Raw genomic sequence first — 16,277 nt, forward strand, 5'->3', positions numbered from 1 at the left:
CTCATCTCCACTTATAATATGCATGAAAGTTTGACCAACTGTTTTGAATAATCTCTCATCTTCTTAAGGGTGTGATACATTTTTCCTCTTACAATTTGTGGTCCTTGGTATTTGTTGGAGATGAATCAGTATCTTCTACTATACACCATATAATGCTTTGGCCAATACAGAAATATCTACTAGAAAAGTCACAAAAAGTGTTATACCCTTTCTAGCAAACCATACCTAAATGTGGTTCTTGTTAGAAAGGGTCTAACATAATCTCCATGTCCAGAGGGAATCTCAGAGAATCTGTTCTTTTTACCTATCATTTAAGTGCATGATTTGTGGCCCTGCTTAACAATATAATACCATTCATTTGCTGTAAGAAGGATCTATTAGAGGAACATTGTTAGCTTAATATGAACAAAAAAGATCTTTTTTTTTTTTTACTACTTCCTTTTAGTACAAAATGCACCCGAACTCTGCTCAGCAAACCACAGTGTGATAAGGTGGGTCAATCAAGGCTGAAAGAAAGCGGGACTAATAACGGTACTAGTCCGTTTTCTCCAGTTGAGGTTGGTGGCACCCATCCCTAGACCACTCCCTCTTTCCTAAAGGAAAATTTCTTGGTGATTATGAGTAGCAACATTACAATAGTGTGTAGAGGCTCAGATTTTTCAAGACCACAAGTGCCTAAATTCCTTTTGAAAATGAGATTCAGGCTCTGATTCAGGTGTTGCAACGTTGATACAACACTTGAATTCCTGTAAAAATTTGAGCCATGATGAGAGACAGTCTTGCTTGCCTTAAAAGCTCATATATAAGTTCTACTGAAAGTCTGGAGCAACCATGTTAGTTTGTTTAGCAGCTGCCATCCATGAAAGAACTGCATCCCTTTTTTCTGGGTGCTTAAATACTTTGATCACATTAGGGATAGAGAGAGAAATAACCTTGAAAAATTATTATGGAAGGAATGGTGGAGAATCATTGTAGTAGAGGACAACTAGCAAGGAGATGGATGGATGATGTGCGGCAGATCACTGGAAGGTCAGCTGCTTAGTGCTGGAAGTTAGCAAAGGGTCATGAAGGCTTCTGAAAATTCTAGAATGTCACTGAGATTCATACATAAATAAATAGATCTACTTAGCCCTCAGAAAGGAAATTCAGAGATGAAGAACCTCCCTATTTAAATAATATTAAGCACATAATGTTAATATAAAAGCTGAGAATTTCAAAGCCACAGTTAACATTCTTAAATTTATGTTGTTGTATTTCTCTCCCCATTCTTCCACAACAGCATGGGCCATTGACAGTAGCAGATTTAACTTTATTTGTTTTGTATCATGGCTTTTACCTTATTTAAACAAATCTTTGCCAATGATTATAGGCTGTAGTGCAAATGCACAGAACTGAATTTTGCAGATTTTATTGGATTAAATTTTATTAAAATACACTGTTTATGTGTAGGTTGTGGGTTTTTTGGATCACTTGGCAAAACTCCCACAAAAACATGCAGATGAAATAGCACGTGGAGAATTAGGAGAATCAATATGTGGTTTGCCTGAAGTCTTTCTCAAGGACACATGCCTAATCAATAACAGCAGGCCACAATGTTACAATTGAAATAGGTATTTTTAGTCTTACATTCTGATTTAAAATGGCTGTATTTCTCAATCCTAACTGCAACAGGTTCTGGCTTAAACATACTTCATATATGTATTCCTCTACATTCCACAGGTGATCCCTAAAATGCCTCTGTAAAGGTTCCTTCCCCACTCTGAACTCTAGGGTACAGATACGGGGACCTGCATGAAGACCCCCTAAGCTTATTCTTACCAGCTGAGGTTAAAAACTTCCTCAAGGTACAAACTTTGCCTTGTCCTTGAACCCTATGCTGCCACCACCAAGCATGTTAAACAAAGAACAGGGAAAGAGCCCACTTGGAGATGTCTTCCCCCCAAGCCCTTCACCCCCTTTCCTGGGGAAGACTTGATAAAAATCCTCACCAATTTGTACAGGTGAACACAGACCCAAACCCTTGGATCTTAAGAACAATGAAAAAGCAAAGAGGTTCTTAAAAGAAAAATTTTAATTAAAGAAAAAGTAAAAGAATCACCTCTGTAAAATCAGGATGGTAAATACCTTACAGGGTAATCAGATTCAAAACAGAGAATCCCTCTAGGCAAAACCTTAAGTTACAAAAAGACACAAAAACAGGAATATACATTCCCTTCAGCACAGCTATTTTACCAGCCATTAAACAAAAGAAATCTAACGCATTTCTAGCTAGATTACTTACTAACTTTTTACAGGAGTTCTGACCTGCATTCCTGATCTGTTCCCCCACAAAAGCGTCATCCAGACAGACCCTTTGTTCCCCTCTCCCCCTCTCCAGCTTTGAAAGTATCTTGTCTCCTCGTTGGTCACTTTGGTCAGGAGCCAGCGATGTTATCCTAGCTTCTTAACCCTTTCCAGGTGAAGAGTTTTGCCTCTGGCCAGGAGGGATTTTATAGTTCTGTATACAGAAAGGTGGTTACCCTTCCCTTTATATTTATGACAGCCTCAATCTTAGAGTATGTCTACTCCCCAACTAGACACCTGCAGCTGGCCTGTGCCAGCCTACTCAGGCTCGCAGGCCTGTTTCATTATTGTGCAGACTTCCAAGTTCAGGCTGGAGCCGAAGCTCCGGCAGCCTGTGAGGTGAGAGGCTCTGGGAGCCTAGGCTCCAGCCCGAGCTAGCAAATATACACAACAATGACAGGTTTCAGAGGAACAGCCGTGTTAGTCTGTATTTGCAAAAAGAAAAGGAGTACTTGTGGCACCTTAGAGACTAACCAATTTATTTGAGCATGAGCTTTCGTGAGCTGTAGCTCACGAAAGCTCATGCTCAAATAAATTGGTTAGTCTCTAAGGTGCCACAAGTACTCCTTTTCTTTATACACAACAATGAAACACCCCTGCAGTGAGAGCCTGAGTCAGCTAGCATGGGCCAGCCACCGGTGGCTAGTTGCTGTGTAGGCATACCCTTACTTTCTTATAGAGATCCGGTATCCTTCTGATATTAAAAAAACAAAACATATTGAGGTATCATTAAAGTGCTGTGTTTTGTTTTTTTAAAGTAAATTCTAAGGTAAAGCTGAAATATACAATAACTATACCTAAGCTTCCTGGAACACATCCGATGAAAGCATTGTGCCATACTACAGATCTCCATCTAAGAGTTGTTTTTCAATCAGGGCCTTTCTTTTTGCAGGTGTGAGTTTTGCATGTGCAATAAATTATGCTCACTATACTGTTCCTATAGCAAATTGCATGTAAAATACATGAATTAATTGCTGGTTTTGAAAGACAGGCCCTGAAATGTTGGTTGTGACTAATGTGCATCAAGCTGTATGGAGGGCATTGCTGTTGCTCTCAGGGATGAAAATTCTTTGAGTTGTGGAAGTGCTAAGGAACTAAGAACCAGACGTGAAAATCATGGAGGATGGTGTGTGTGCAGAGGGCAGTGGGGCTAGTAGAGTGGTGGAGGGAGGGGGCTTTATGCATCTGTGTGTGTACAGGGACTGTGACAGGTGGCGTCAGGTGCCTGGCGTGTGTGTGTGCAAAGGGATATGTGCTGCCTGTGAAAAGGGGTGGAAGGGCCGCTGCCCTGTGTGTGCGGGAGAGAGCAGGAGGGGGTGCTGGTGCCTGGGGAGTATGCATGAGTGGGGCAAAGGGGAACAATGCCTGGTAGGGGCTGATAACCCCTGGTGTGAGAGAAGGGATAGAGAATGGGCCATGTGTGTGTGAGACAGAGAGAGTGAGAGGCAGATACTGCCTGTGGAGTGGGGCGGGGGGTGAAAGGAGGAGGTACAATGGGCGGAGGGGGTGTAGGCAAGAGGCGGATGCCTGGGGGGTGCACTGCTTGCACAGGGCTGGTGCTCTGGGTGTGTACGGCCAGGAAGGGAGGGGGGCTGGTGCCCTATGTGCATGTAGGGGTGAGCAGGTGACCAGTTTGTGTGTGTGGGGGCAGCTTGGTGTGCGTGTGGACACCTGGCGCGTGTGAGCGGCAGGGCTGGTACCCTGAGGGGGAAGTGGGGCCTTGGTGCATGTGAGGACACGTGTGTGTGTGTGTGTTGGTGGGGCAGGGCTGGTACCAGTGTGTAGTGCCTGGTATGTGAGCGGGGCCCTGTAGGGGCGGGGCAGCTCGTGTGTGTGTGTATTGGTGGGGAGGGGCTGGTATGCAGTGTGTAGTGCCCTGTAGGGGTGGGGCAGCTAGTGTGTGTGTGGTGGGGAGGGGCTGGTACGCAGTGTGTAGTGTCCTGAGGGGCGGGGCAGCTCGTGTGTGTGTGTGTGTGTTGGTGGGGAGGGGCTGGTACGCAGTGTGTAGTGTCCTGAGGGGCGGGGCAGCTCGTGTGTGTGTGTGTGTCGGTGGGGAGGGGCTGGTACGCAGTGTGTAGTGTCCTGAGGGGCGGGGCAGCTCGTGTGTGTGTGTGTGTGTCGGTGGGGAGGGGCTGGTACGCAGTGTGTAGTGTCCTGAGGGGCGGGGCAGCTCGTGTGTGTGTGTGTGTCGGTGGGGAGGGGCTGGTATGAAGTGTGTAGTGTCCTGAGGGGCGGGGCAGCTCCTCTGTGTGTGTGTGTGTGTGTGTGTGTCAGTGGGGAGGGGCTGGTACGCAGTGTGTAGTGCCCTGTAGGGGCGGGGCAGCTCGTGTGTGTGTGTGTCGGTGGGGAGGGGCTGGTACGCAGTGTGTAGTGTCCTGAGGGGCGGGGCAGCTTGTGTGTGTGTGTGTGTCGGTGGGGAGGGGCTGGTACGCAGTGTGTAGTGTCCTGTAGGGGCGGGGCAGTGTGTGTGTGTGTGTGTCGGTGGGGAGGGGCTGGTACGCAGTGTGTAGTATCCTGAGGGGCGGGGCAGCGTGTGTGTGTGTGTGTGTGTGTGTGTCGGTGGGGAGGGGCTGGTACGCAGTGTGTAGTGCCCTGTAGGGGTGGGGCAGCGTGTGTGTGTGTGTGTGTGTGTCGGTGGGGAGGGGCTGGTACGCAGTGTGTAGTGCCCTGTAGGGGCGGGGCAGCTCGTGTGTGTGTGTGTGTGTGTCGGTGGGGAGGGGCTGGTACGCAGTGTGTAGTATCCTGAGGGGCGGGGCAGCGTGTGTGTGTGTGTGTGTCGGTGGGGAGGGGCTGGTAGGCAGTGTGTAGTGCCCTGTAGGGGTGGAGCAGCGTGTGTGTGTGTGTGTGTCGGTGGGGAGGGGCTGGTACGCAGTGCGTAGTGCCCTGTAGGGGCGGGGCAGCTCGTGTGTGTGTGTGTTGGTGGGGAGGGGCTGGTACGCAGTGTGTAGTGTCCTGAGGGGCGGGGCAGCTCGTGTGTGTGTGTGTGTGTCGGTGGGGAGGGGCTGGTACGCAGTGTGTAGTGTCCTGAGGGGCGGGGCAGCTTGTGTGTGTGTGTGTGTGTGTGTGTGTGTGTGTGTGTGTGTGTGTGTGTCGGTGGGGAGGGGCTGGTACACAGTGTGTAGTGTCCTGTAGGGGTGGGGCAGTGTGTGTGTGTGTGTGTGTGTGTGTGTCGGTGGGGAGGGGCTGGTACACAGTGTGTAGTGTCCTGAGGGGCGGGGCAGCTCGTGTGTGTGTGTGTGTGTGTCGGTGGGGAGGGGCTGGTACGCAGTGTGTAGTGTCCTGAGGGGCGGGGCAGCTTGTGTGTGTGTGTGTGTGTCGGTGGGGAGGGGCTGGTACACAGTGTGCAGTGCCCTGTAGGGGCGGGGCAGCGTGTGTGTGTGTGTGTGTCGGTGGGGAGGGGCTGGTACGCAGTGTGTAGTACCCTGTAGGGGCGGGGCAGCGTGTGTGTGTGTGTGTGTGTGTCGGTGGGGAGGGGCTGGTACGCAGTGTGTAGTGTCCTGAGGGGCGGGGCAGCTTGTGTGTGTGTGTGTCGGTGGGGAGGGGCTGGTACGCAGTGTGTAGTGTCCTGAGGGGCGGGGCAGCTTGTGTGTATGTGTGTGTGTCGGTGGGGAGGGGCTGGTACACAGTGTGTAGTGTCCTGTAGGGGTGGGGCAGTGTGTGTGTGTGTGTGTGTGTCGGTGTGGAGGGGCTGGTACACAGTGTGTAGTGTCCTGAGGGGCGGGGCAGCTCGTGTGTGTGTGTGTGTGTCGGTGGGGAGGGGCTGGTACGCAGTGTGTAGTGTCCTGAGGGGCGGGGCAGCTTGTGTGTGTGTGTGTGTGTGTGTTGGTGGGGAGGGGCTGGTACGCAGTGTGTAGTACCCTGTAGGGGCGGGGCAGCGTGTGTGTGTGTGTGTGTGTCGGTGGGGAGGGGCTGGTACGCAGTGTGTAGTGTCTGAGGGGCGGGGCAGCTTGTGTGTGTGTGTGTCGGTGGGGAGGGGCTGGTACGCAGTGTGTAGTGTCCTGAGGGGCGGGGCAGCTTGTGTGTGTGTGTGTGTGTGTGTGTCGGTGGGAAGGGGCTGGTACGCAGTGTGTAGTGTCCTGTAGGGGCGGGGCAGCTCGTGTGTGTGTGTGTCGGTGGGGAGGGGCTGGTACACAGTGTGTAGTGCCCTGTAGGGGCGGGGCAGCGTGTGTGTGTGTGTGTTGGTGGGGAAGGGCTGGTACACAGTGTGTAGTGCCCTGTAGGGGCGGGGCAGCTCGTGTGTGTGTGTGTTGGTGGGGAGGGGCTGGTACGCAGTGTGTAGTGTCCTGAGGGGAGGGGCAGCTCGTGTGTGTGTGTGTGTTGGTGGGGAGGGGCTGGTACACAGTGTGTAGTGTCCTGAGGGGCGGGGCAGCTTGTGTGTGTGTGTGTCGGTGGGGAGGGGCTGGTACGCAGTGTGTAGTGTCCTGAGGGGCGGGGCAGCTCGTGTGTGTGTGTGTCGGTGGGGAGGGGCTGGTACGCAGTGTGTAGTGTCCTGAGGGGCGGGGCAGCTCGTGTGTGTGTGTGTGTGTGTGTGTCAGTGGGGAGGGGCTGGTACGCAGTGTGTAGTGTCCTGAGGGGCGGGGCAGCTCGTGTGTGTGTGTGTGTTGGTGGGGAGGGGCTGGTACACAGTGTGTAGTGTCCTGAGGGGCGGGGCAGCTTGTGTGTGTGTGTGTCGGTGGGGAGGGGCTGGTACGCAGTGTGTAGTGTCCTGTAGGGGCGGGGCAGCTCGTGTGTGTGTGTGTCGGTGGGGAGGGGCTGGTACGCAGTGTGTAGTGTCCTGAGGGGCGGGGCAGCTCGTGTGTGTGTGTGTGTGTGTGTGTGTCAGTGGGGAGGGGCTGGTACGCAGTGTGTAGTGTCCTGAGGGGCGGGGCAGCTCGTGTGTGTGTGTGTGTTGGTGGGGAGGGGCTGGTACGCAGTGTGTAGTGTCCTGAGGGGCGGGGCAGCTCGTGTGTGTGTGTGTGTTGGTGGGGAGGGGCTGGTACACAGTGTGTAGTGTCCTGAGGGGCGGGGCAGCTTGTGTGTGTGTGTGTGTCGGTGGGGAGGGGCTGGTACGCAGTGTGTAGTGTCCTGTAGGGGCGGGGCAGCTCGTGTGTGTGTGTGTGTGTCGGTGGGGAGGGGCTGGTACGCAGTGTGTAGTGTCCTGAGGGGCGGGGCAGCTCGTGTGTGTGTGTGTGTGTGTCAGTGGGGAGGGGCTGGTACGCAGTGTGTAGTGTCCTGAGGGGCGGGGCAGCTTGTGTGTGTGTGTGTCGGTGGGGAGGGGCTGGTACGCAGTGTGTAGTGTCCTGTAGGGGCGGGGCAGCTTGTGTGTGTGTGTGTCGGTGGGGAGGGGCTGGTACGCAGTGTGTAGTGTCCTGTAGGGGCGGGGCAGCTCGTGTGTGTGTGTGTGTGTGTGTCGGTGGGGAGGGGCTGGTACGCAGTGTGTAGTGCCCTGTAGGGGCGGGGCAGCTCGTGTGTGTGTGTGTGTGTGTCGGTGGGGAGGGGCTGGTACGCAGTGTGTAGTGTCCTGAGGGGCGGGGCAGCGTGTGTGTGTGTGTGTGTGTGTGTCGGTGGGGAGGGGCTGGTACGCAGTGTGTAGTGTCCTGAGGGGCGGGGCAGCGTGTGTGTGTGTGTGTTGGTGGGGAGGGGCTGGTACGCAGTGTGTAGTGTCCTGAGGGGCGGGGCAGCTCGTGTGTGTGTGTGTGTGTGTGTCGGTGGGGAGGGGCTGGTACGCAGTGTGTAGTGTCCTGAGGGGCGGGGCAGCTCGTGTGTGTGTGTGTTGGTGGGGAGGGGCTGGTACGCAGTGTGTAGTGTCCTGAGGGGCGGGGCAGCTCGTGTGTGTGTGTGTGTGTGTCAGTGGGGAGGGGCTGGTACGCAGTGTGTAGTGTCCTGAGGGGCGGGGCAGCTCGTGTGTGTGTGTGTCGGTGGGGAGGGGCTGGTACGCAGTGTGTAGTGTCCTGTAGGGGCGGGGCAGCTCGTGTGTGTGTGTGTCGGTGGGGAGGGGCTGGTACGCAGTGTGTAGTGTCCTGAGGGGCGGGGCAGCTTGTGTGTGTGTGTGTCGGTGGGGAGGGGCTGGTACGCAGTGTGTAGTGTCCTGTAGGGGCGGGGCAGCTCGTGTGTGTGTGTGTCGGTGGGGAGGGGCTGGTACGCAGTGTGTAGTGTCCTGAGGGGCGGGGCAGCTCGTGTGTGTGTGTGTGTCAGTGGGGAGGGGCTGGTACGCAGTGTGTAGTGTCCTGAGGGGCGGGGCAGCTTGTGTGTGTGTGTGTCGGTGGGGAGGGGCTGGTACGCAGTGTGTAGTGTCCTGTAGGGGCGGGGCAGCTCGTGTGTGTGTGTGTCGGTGGGGAGGGGCTGGTACGCAGTGTGTAGTGTCCTGAGGGGCGGGGCAGCTCGTGTGTGTGTGTGTGTGTCAGTGGGGAGGGGCTGGTACGCAGTGTGTAGTGTCCTGAGGGGCGGGGCAGCTCGTGTGTGTGTGTGTCGGTGGGGAGGGGCTGGTACGCAGTGTGTAGTGTCCTGAGGGGCGGGGCAGCTCGTGTGTGTGTGTGTGTGTCAGTGGGGAGGGGCTGGTACGCAGTGTGTAGTGTCCTGAGGGGCGGGGCAGCTCGTGTGTGTGTGTGTGTGTCAGTGGGGAGGGGCTGGTACGCAGTGTGTAGTGTCCTGAGGGGCGGGGCAGCTCGTGTGTGTGTGTGTCGGTGGGGAGGGGCTGGTACGCAGTGTGTAGTGTCCTGAGGGGCGGGGCAGCTCGTGTGTGTGTGTTGGTGGGGAGGGGCTGGTACACATTGTGTAGTGCCCTGTAGGGGCGGGGCAGCTCGTGTGTGTGTGTGTGTGTGTGTCGGTGGGGAGGGGCTGGTACGCAGTGTGTAGTGTCCTGAGGGGCGGGGCAGCTCGTGTGTGTGTGTGTGTGTGTGTCGGTGGGGAGGGGCTGGTACGCAGTGTGTAGTGCCCTGTAGGGGCGGGGCAGCTCGTGTGTGTGTGTGTGTGTGTGTGTGTCGGTGGGGAGGGGCTGGTACGCAGTGTGTAGTGTCCTGTAGGGGCGGGGCAGCTCGTGTGTGTGTGTGTGTGTGTGTCGGTGGGGAGGGGCTGGTACGCAGTGTGTAGTGCCCTGTAGGGGCGGGGCAGCTCGTGTGTGTGTGTGTGTGTGTCGGTGGGGAGGGGCTGGTACGCAGTGTGTAGTGTCCTGAGGGGCGGGGCAGCGTGTGTGTGTGTGTGTGTGTGTGTCGGTGGGGAGGGGCTGGTACGCAGTGTGTAGTGTCCTGAGGGGCGGGGCAGCGTGTGTGTGTGTGTGTTGGTGGGGAGGGGCTGGTACGCAGTGTGTAGTGTCCTGAGGGGCGGGGCAGCTCGTGTGTGTGTGTGTGTGTGTGTCAGTGGGGAGGGGCTGGTACGCAGTGTGTAGTGTCCTGAGGGGCGGGGCAGCTCGTGTGTGTGTGTGTTGGTGGGGAGGGGCTGGTACGCAGTGTGTAGTGTCCTGAGGGGCGGGGCAGCTCGTGTGTGTGTGTGTGTTGGTGGGGAGGGGCTGGTACGCAGTGTGTAGTGTCCTGTAGGGGCGGGGCAGCTCGTGTGTGTGTGTGTCGGTGGGGAGGGGCTGGTACGCAGTGTGTAGTGTCCTGAGGGGCGGGGCATCTTGTGTGTGTGTGTGTGTCAGTGGGGAGGGGCTGGTACGCAGTGTGTAGTGTCCTGAGGGGCGGGGCAGCTTGTGTGTGTGTGTGTCGGTGGGGAGGGGCTGGTACGCAGTGTGTAGTGTCCTGTAGGGGCGGGGCAGCTCGTGTGTGTGTGTGTCGGTGGGGAGGGGCTGGTACGCAGTGTGTAGTGTCCTGAGGGGCGGGGCAGCTCGTGTGTGTGTGTGTGTCAGTGGGGAGGGGCTGGTACGCAGTGTGTAGTGTCCTGAGGGGCGGGGCAGCTTGTGTGTGTGTGTGTCGGTGGGGAGGGGCTGGTACGCAGTGTGTAGTGTCCTGTAGGGGCGGGGCAGCTCGTGTGTGTGTGTGTTGGTGGGGAGGGGCTGGTACGCAGTGTGTAGTGTCCTGAGGGGCGGGGCAGCTCGTGTGTGTGTGTGTGTGTCAGTGGGGAGGGGCTGGTACGCAGTGTGTAGTGTCCTGAGGGGCGGGGCAGCTCGTGTGTGTGTGTGTCGGTGGGGAGGGGCTGGTACGCAGTGTGTAGTGTCCTGAGGGGCGGGGCAGCTCGTGTGTGTGTGTGTGTGTCAGTGGGGAGGGGCTGGTACGCAGTGTGTAGTGTCCTGAGGGGCGGGGCAGCTCGTGTGTGTGTGTGTGTGTCAGTGGAGAGGGGCTGGTACGCAGTGTGTAGTGTCCTGAGGGGCGGGGCAGCTCGTGTGTGTGTGTGTCGGTGGGGAGGGGCTGGTACGCAGTGTGTAGTGTCCTGAGGGGCGGGGCAGCTCGTGTGTGTGTGTTGGTGGGGAGGGGCTGGTACACATTGTGTAGTGCCCTGTAGGGGCGGGGCAGCTCGTGTGTGTGTGTGTGTGTGTGTCGGTGGGGAGGGGCTGGTACGCAGTGTGTAGTGTCCTGAGGGGCGGGGCAGCTCGTGTGTGTGTGTGTGTGTGTGTCGGTGGGGAGGGGCTGGTACGCAGTGTGTAGTGCCCTGTAGGGGCGGGGCAGCTCGTGTGTGTGTGTGTGTGTGTGTCGGTGGGGAGGGGCTGGTACGCAGTGTGTAGTGTCCTGTAGGGGCGGGGCAGCTCGTGTGTGTGTGTGTGTGTGTGTCGGTGGGGAGGGGCTGGTACGCAGTGTGTAGTGCCCTGTAGGGGCGGGGCAGCTCGTGTGTGTGTGTGTGTGTGTCGGTGGGGAGGGGCTGGTACGCAGTGTGTAGTGTCCTGAGGGGCGGGGCAGCGTGTGTGTGTGTGTGTGTGTGTGTCGGTGGGGAGGGGCTGGTACGCAGTGTGTAGTGTCCTGAGGGGCGGGGCAGCATGTGTGTGTGTGTGTGTTGGTGGGGAGGGGCTGGTACGCAGTGTGTAGTGTCCTGAGGGGCGGGGCAGCTCGTGTGTGTGTGTGTGTGTGTGTGTCAGTGGGGAGGGGCTGGTACGCAGTGTGTAGTGTCCTGAGGGGCGGGGCAGCTCGTGTGTGTGTGTGTTGGTGGGGAGGGGCTGGTACGCAGTGTGTAGTGTCCTGAGGGGCGGGGCAGCTCGTGTGTGTGTGTGTGTTGGTGGGGAGGGGCTGGTACACTGTGTAGTGTCCTGAGGGGCGGGGCAGCTTGTGTGTGTGTGTGTGTGTGTGTCGGTGGGGAGGGGCTGGTGCGCAGTGTGTAGTGTCCTGAGGGGCGGGGCAGCGTGTGTGTGTGTGTGTGTGTGTGTGTGTGTGAGCGCGCGCGCGCTGTGGGGGCAGCGGGGCACAGCGGGCGGCCGCCGCGCGGGGCGGGTTCGGAGCGGCGCGCGCGCGGGGCGGGGCCGGTGACGGTTGCCCGCTCGCCCGGCCGCCCGCCCGCCACGAGCCCCGGGCGCGCGGCCCGTGTGTAGCGCGGAGGATGGCCGGGGAGCGGCTGCTCCTGCTCGCCGCGGCGCTCGCCCTCCTGCCGGCTGCCCCGGCCCAGAGCGCCTCCGCGGCGGAGCCGGCCCCCGCCACGCAGGGTACGGCGCGGGACACCGCCCTGCCCGGGGGGGGGGTCCCTGCTCGCTGGGGCGGGCCCAGCTCCCCTCCCCGCAGGGGGCGTGGCCCAGGCCGCCGGCCGCGCGGAGCTGCCCCCCAAGCAGGCAGAGCTGGGCTGGGGCCCGCCGGTGCGTCGCCGCCGCCGCCCGCGCCCTGGCTCCTGGTTCGGCCCTGGCGGGCCCGTGACGGCCTCCAGCCCCGCCCCGCTCCGTGCCCTCCCGGCCGCCTTCAAAAACCAGGCCCTAGGAAATGGGGGTGTGGGGGCCATGGCGTTTGCCCCCCCCCCCCCCATCAGGGTGTCGCAGTACCTGCGAGAATCGTTAATTAAGGATAAATCACGGGGCAGTATTTGCTTAATGCTCAGCTGATTGTCTGGGGGAGGATAAGAAACCAAAGGAATAATCCCCTTTTCGGGCTGAAGGTGTTTACAGCCATATGGTGCTATTTCCTAGTTTACCTGGTTTTACTGTCTGGACTCCTCATTGGGCAGGTTGAGCCATGTATGTTAAAGATCATGGGCTTTGTCACATAACGTCGCTCACTTTCAGTGGAGAAAACCCCCAGAGACATGGGGTTTTTGTCATGGAAGGTATTACACCCATGGTGGACATGCGTCTGGCAGTGATAAAATGCAGCCACGTTCTAAATGAAAACACGAAACCATATGCATCGCTAGAGGCTCTTCCGAATAGTCTCTAAGGTCCTGCTCCTTCTGCCTTTCAATTGGAGCTGGATGGATCAGATCTATAACGCCTTGTTTCAAGATGGTTAATTGTATAGCACATGTAATGTTCGGAAGGAGCTTTCTATGGATATGGGGCTGAAGAAACAAAAATATGGGCAGTACCTGAATCCACAGGAAGAGAAACCTGACTCCTTCATACATAAGAGGGCACTCAGCTGCGCATTACAATAAAAGGCATTTGTTGTACTTACAGCAAATATAAACCCTATCCTGCAATCAGATCTGCTTGGGTGAACTTATTGAATTCACTGGAGTTATGTGTTGTCTCAAAGGTCTACCAATATGTAGCCCCACTGACCTCAATAGGTCATGTGCATAGATTCAATGGTTTTGAAGTTTAGTGTAGGCTTGTAAAAGGAGCTAGTAATGTCAAATAATTGTTACCAATAGAGCTATAGAAAATTGGCATGACCTACTAAGATGCCTGATGTGTTTAATTGCATACATATTTCCCAAACAAATATTATTAACTATGAATGAATGAAAAGGGAAAAGGTGTTTATATACATAACTGAAACAAATGATAGGGATCTGGTGTGAGAATATTAGATATACATTTTTAAAGTGGTGGATGGAGATTTAGTCCAAGAATTAATGTCTTACGTATATATTTTCAAGAAGAATGTAAGGGCCTAAGTCACACTGTTTCTCTATGGTGCTAAAAATAACAAGCATGTTCTGTCGTTAGAGGTCAGGTGTTAAAGCTACTAATCTATCACATCACGCAGAACACATGGGATATGATGTTCACATGTTTGGGGAAGTGGCAAGGCAAAATAGTGGTTTTGAAACTTTAATGGATTGAGCCTCTCTACCAGCAAGTGGGGTACGGTGCAAATTGATGAATGAATCTGACCAACTCTCTCCCCACTCTATTTGTCTCTGGCAGTTAATAATTTGTTTTTTTTTTTCTGCATTCAGTTTCTTCATTTCATTCTCTACCTATTTATTCAGATTACCTTTTATCTTGATTCACATTATTGACAGAAATTTAAGGAAGTGGTTAATAGGTTGCTCAGCACCTCTGGAAAGCAGGTGATAGTAGCCTTAAATCAGGCTACCAAAACCAAAGGCTTTCAAAATGAATGGAGGCTTTACTTTTTTACACTGGTAAATATTTGTTGCTTACATGTAGCTTCTGCTAACACTAGCGCACCACAACATTATTTTCCTGTCTGTTTACTGTGCAAGAACTTGCAAGATTAAGACCAAAAAGTAGATTTTCCTGCTTGGAGATGGAATGAACTAGGTGGATCTATGACTTTCTCTATCCAATTTTTCTATACCTTTTTACTGAAAACTTTTTTTCTTCAATATTTAGGCACTCCAAATCAGTTCAACAGAAATGAAAAAACTAATATGTTGTCTACTTCTGTTTTTTACTAAAGATTTGTACTTTACAATTTTTATTTGTCCTGCCAAATTCCTGCCTAAATGGCGTTCTTAAAGTGGTGTTCCAGTCTTGGGTTGGGGGGTCAGGATGAACCTGTTGCAAGGGCATCCCTTACCTGCAGTCTTTTCTGGTTTAATATTGACTATGCCCAAAACATGATCATCATGTCAAAAGTTCTAGGGTTAATGCAACCATGTAGAAGGTAATGCTGTGCCATTTGATAGAACAATGAATCTTAAGGAGCTTAAGGAGGAGAGCAGATGGCAGCTTTCAAATGCCACTGAAGCTTGTAATTGTTCCACTATACTTGATTCTAATATTTAGAACTATAGTCCACGGGTACAGGAGATGGGGAATACCTTTTTTCTTTATATATTTAAGAAATTGGTACATGCAATATCTGTGACTTTTAAGTTCCTGGCTGACAGCATTTATAGTCTGTCAGCATTTTTTGTGTCATAACTCCCATTTCAAAAGATAGAAAGACTATCTGATAATATTATGGACAAGAGGATACAGTGTCAAGTCACATCTGATAGGTCTTCTGCTCCAGTATGATTTGCTATTCTATGAAGGTTTGGAAGAAATTTAAAAGAAGACAGCTGAGTACAAATCAATATTTTCTTGACAGCCCAAGTCCTCTTCCTCTCTTTCCAATTTACATCTGTCCTCCAGAGATGACAAATCACAGTATAGTCACCAGAGGCTTTCCAGCTTCTAAATTACAGTATCTTTTTTCTAATTTCACAGACAAAAATTGATTTAATCAGTCTTCACCTATTACCTATAGGTGTTTGCTAGGTAAGGCATAAGCATAAGTTAAGGCAATAAAGCATGAGCCTACAGGGCTGTATCCAGTCAGACAGTAGTTTTCAACCTTTTAAAATTTGTGCACCCCTACAAAATATCAAATGAAGGTGCAGACCCTTTTGGAAATCTTAAACATCATCTGTGGACCCCAAGGGTCTGCGGACCGCAGGTTGAAATCCACTGCTGTTAGACATTTAAGCAGTTAGCATAAGGCTTTGAGGCCTGTGAACTTTGGTGTGGGACCAAATAAGTGAATAGACAGATTTGGAGAGATTCTAAATTACTGTGGCCTATTGGTGGCTAAAACAGGAATATGAAATCAGCTCCCCTCTCACCTCAAGGGTGCTACTTCTGTTTTTTAAAGATTTGTACTTTACAATTTTTATTTGTCCTGCCAAATTCCTGCCTAAATGGCGTTCTTAAAGTGGTGTTCCAGTCTGCTACTTATTCAACTTTAGGTACCTTTAATATTACAAACAGTTCAATTTACAAAGCCCCCTTAACACTTGTTAAATTTTAAATGGCACAGAATCATCCTCTTGTGAGATTCTGAACACAAATGACTAGTCAATAACACCAAATGAGAATGCAATCAGGGTGTAATGAGGCTGATGTCTCACATCACCCCACTCGCATCCTCACACAGTTAAAATGATCATGGAGACTTAGTGGTGGGAGACAGGTTGCTATCTGTGAGGGTCCTACCCTGCCTCTGGCATGCCATGTGAATCTGATGGTCAAGGACTTAAATACCCCTGCTTGAGGGGTGTGTGCATGCACGTGCGTGTGTGTGCACTAGTTACTGTTCCTCCAAGGAGGACAATACTCCTTCTGTTGCAGAGTTGGTCAGCTAAGTACAAGTAGATGTAGTAGAGGCAGAGAAACAGAAAAGAAGAATAACAGCAGAGGAAAAGAGGAAGTCCTGTAGTCTGAAAACATATAGTGTTTGTGACAGGCACAGCATTCTAATTGAGAGATTAATTTGGATTTCAATTTATATTTTTATTGCAGGTGAGTTACCTGTTGCCCAGATTTAAGCTACAGGGGTTGCCATTGTGGACCCTTCCCTGGTTGGTCACCAAACCTGTTGCTTGATCTATGGATTTTGAGTGTTGCAACCTGGCAAGTTGGGGTTCCCAACTGAACAGTAATTTTAATAATACTGGGCCTGATCTTGGGACGAGAACCTATCAAACCTCAGAGTGTTAACTGGGAATTCTTAAGTAATCAATATGAGTACTAAATACACTTGGTTTGACTTTGGACTTGCAAATCCTCTCTATACTTGAGTAGGGGTAAGATTAACTTTTTTTTCTTCTTATCAGCCTTGGCCCTGTTTTGGGTTCCTTATGATTGTTCAGCTGTACTATGAAATTTATTTTTCTCTCTAGGTCAATCCTTTGAGAAGCTTAAAACTCTCCATAAAACA

The 16,277-nt window shown here is 53.1% G+C and overlaps 1 protein-coding gene across 8 annotated transcripts in view; it reads left to right on the forward strand.

Moving 5' to 3' along the window:
- The window catches only part of LOC125643350 (uncharacterized), an 81,444-nt gene that overhangs the window by 52,733 nt on the left and 12,434 nt on the right, over window positions 1-16,277 (forward strand). The window contains exon 1 of one of the 8 annotated variants that reach the window (XM_075133257.1): window positions 11,773-11,881. The exons of the other annotated variants lie outside the window; for them this stretch is intronic. Within the exon in view, the coding sequence (XP_074989358.1) occupies window positions 11,779-11,881 (103 nt within the window). The 5' untranslated portion in view covers window positions 11,773-11,778. Of the gene's footprint in view, window positions 1-11,772; window positions 11,882-16,277 lie in introns of those variants that run through there. 8 annotated transcript variants of the gene reach the window in all.

Source organism: Caretta caretta, chromosome 10, assembly GCF_965140235.1.
Source record: "Caretta caretta isolate rCarCar2 chromosome 10, rCarCar1.hap1, whole genome shotgun sequence".
NCBI classification, from domain to species: Eukaryota; Metazoa; Chordata; order Testudines; family Cheloniidae; genus Caretta; species Caretta caretta.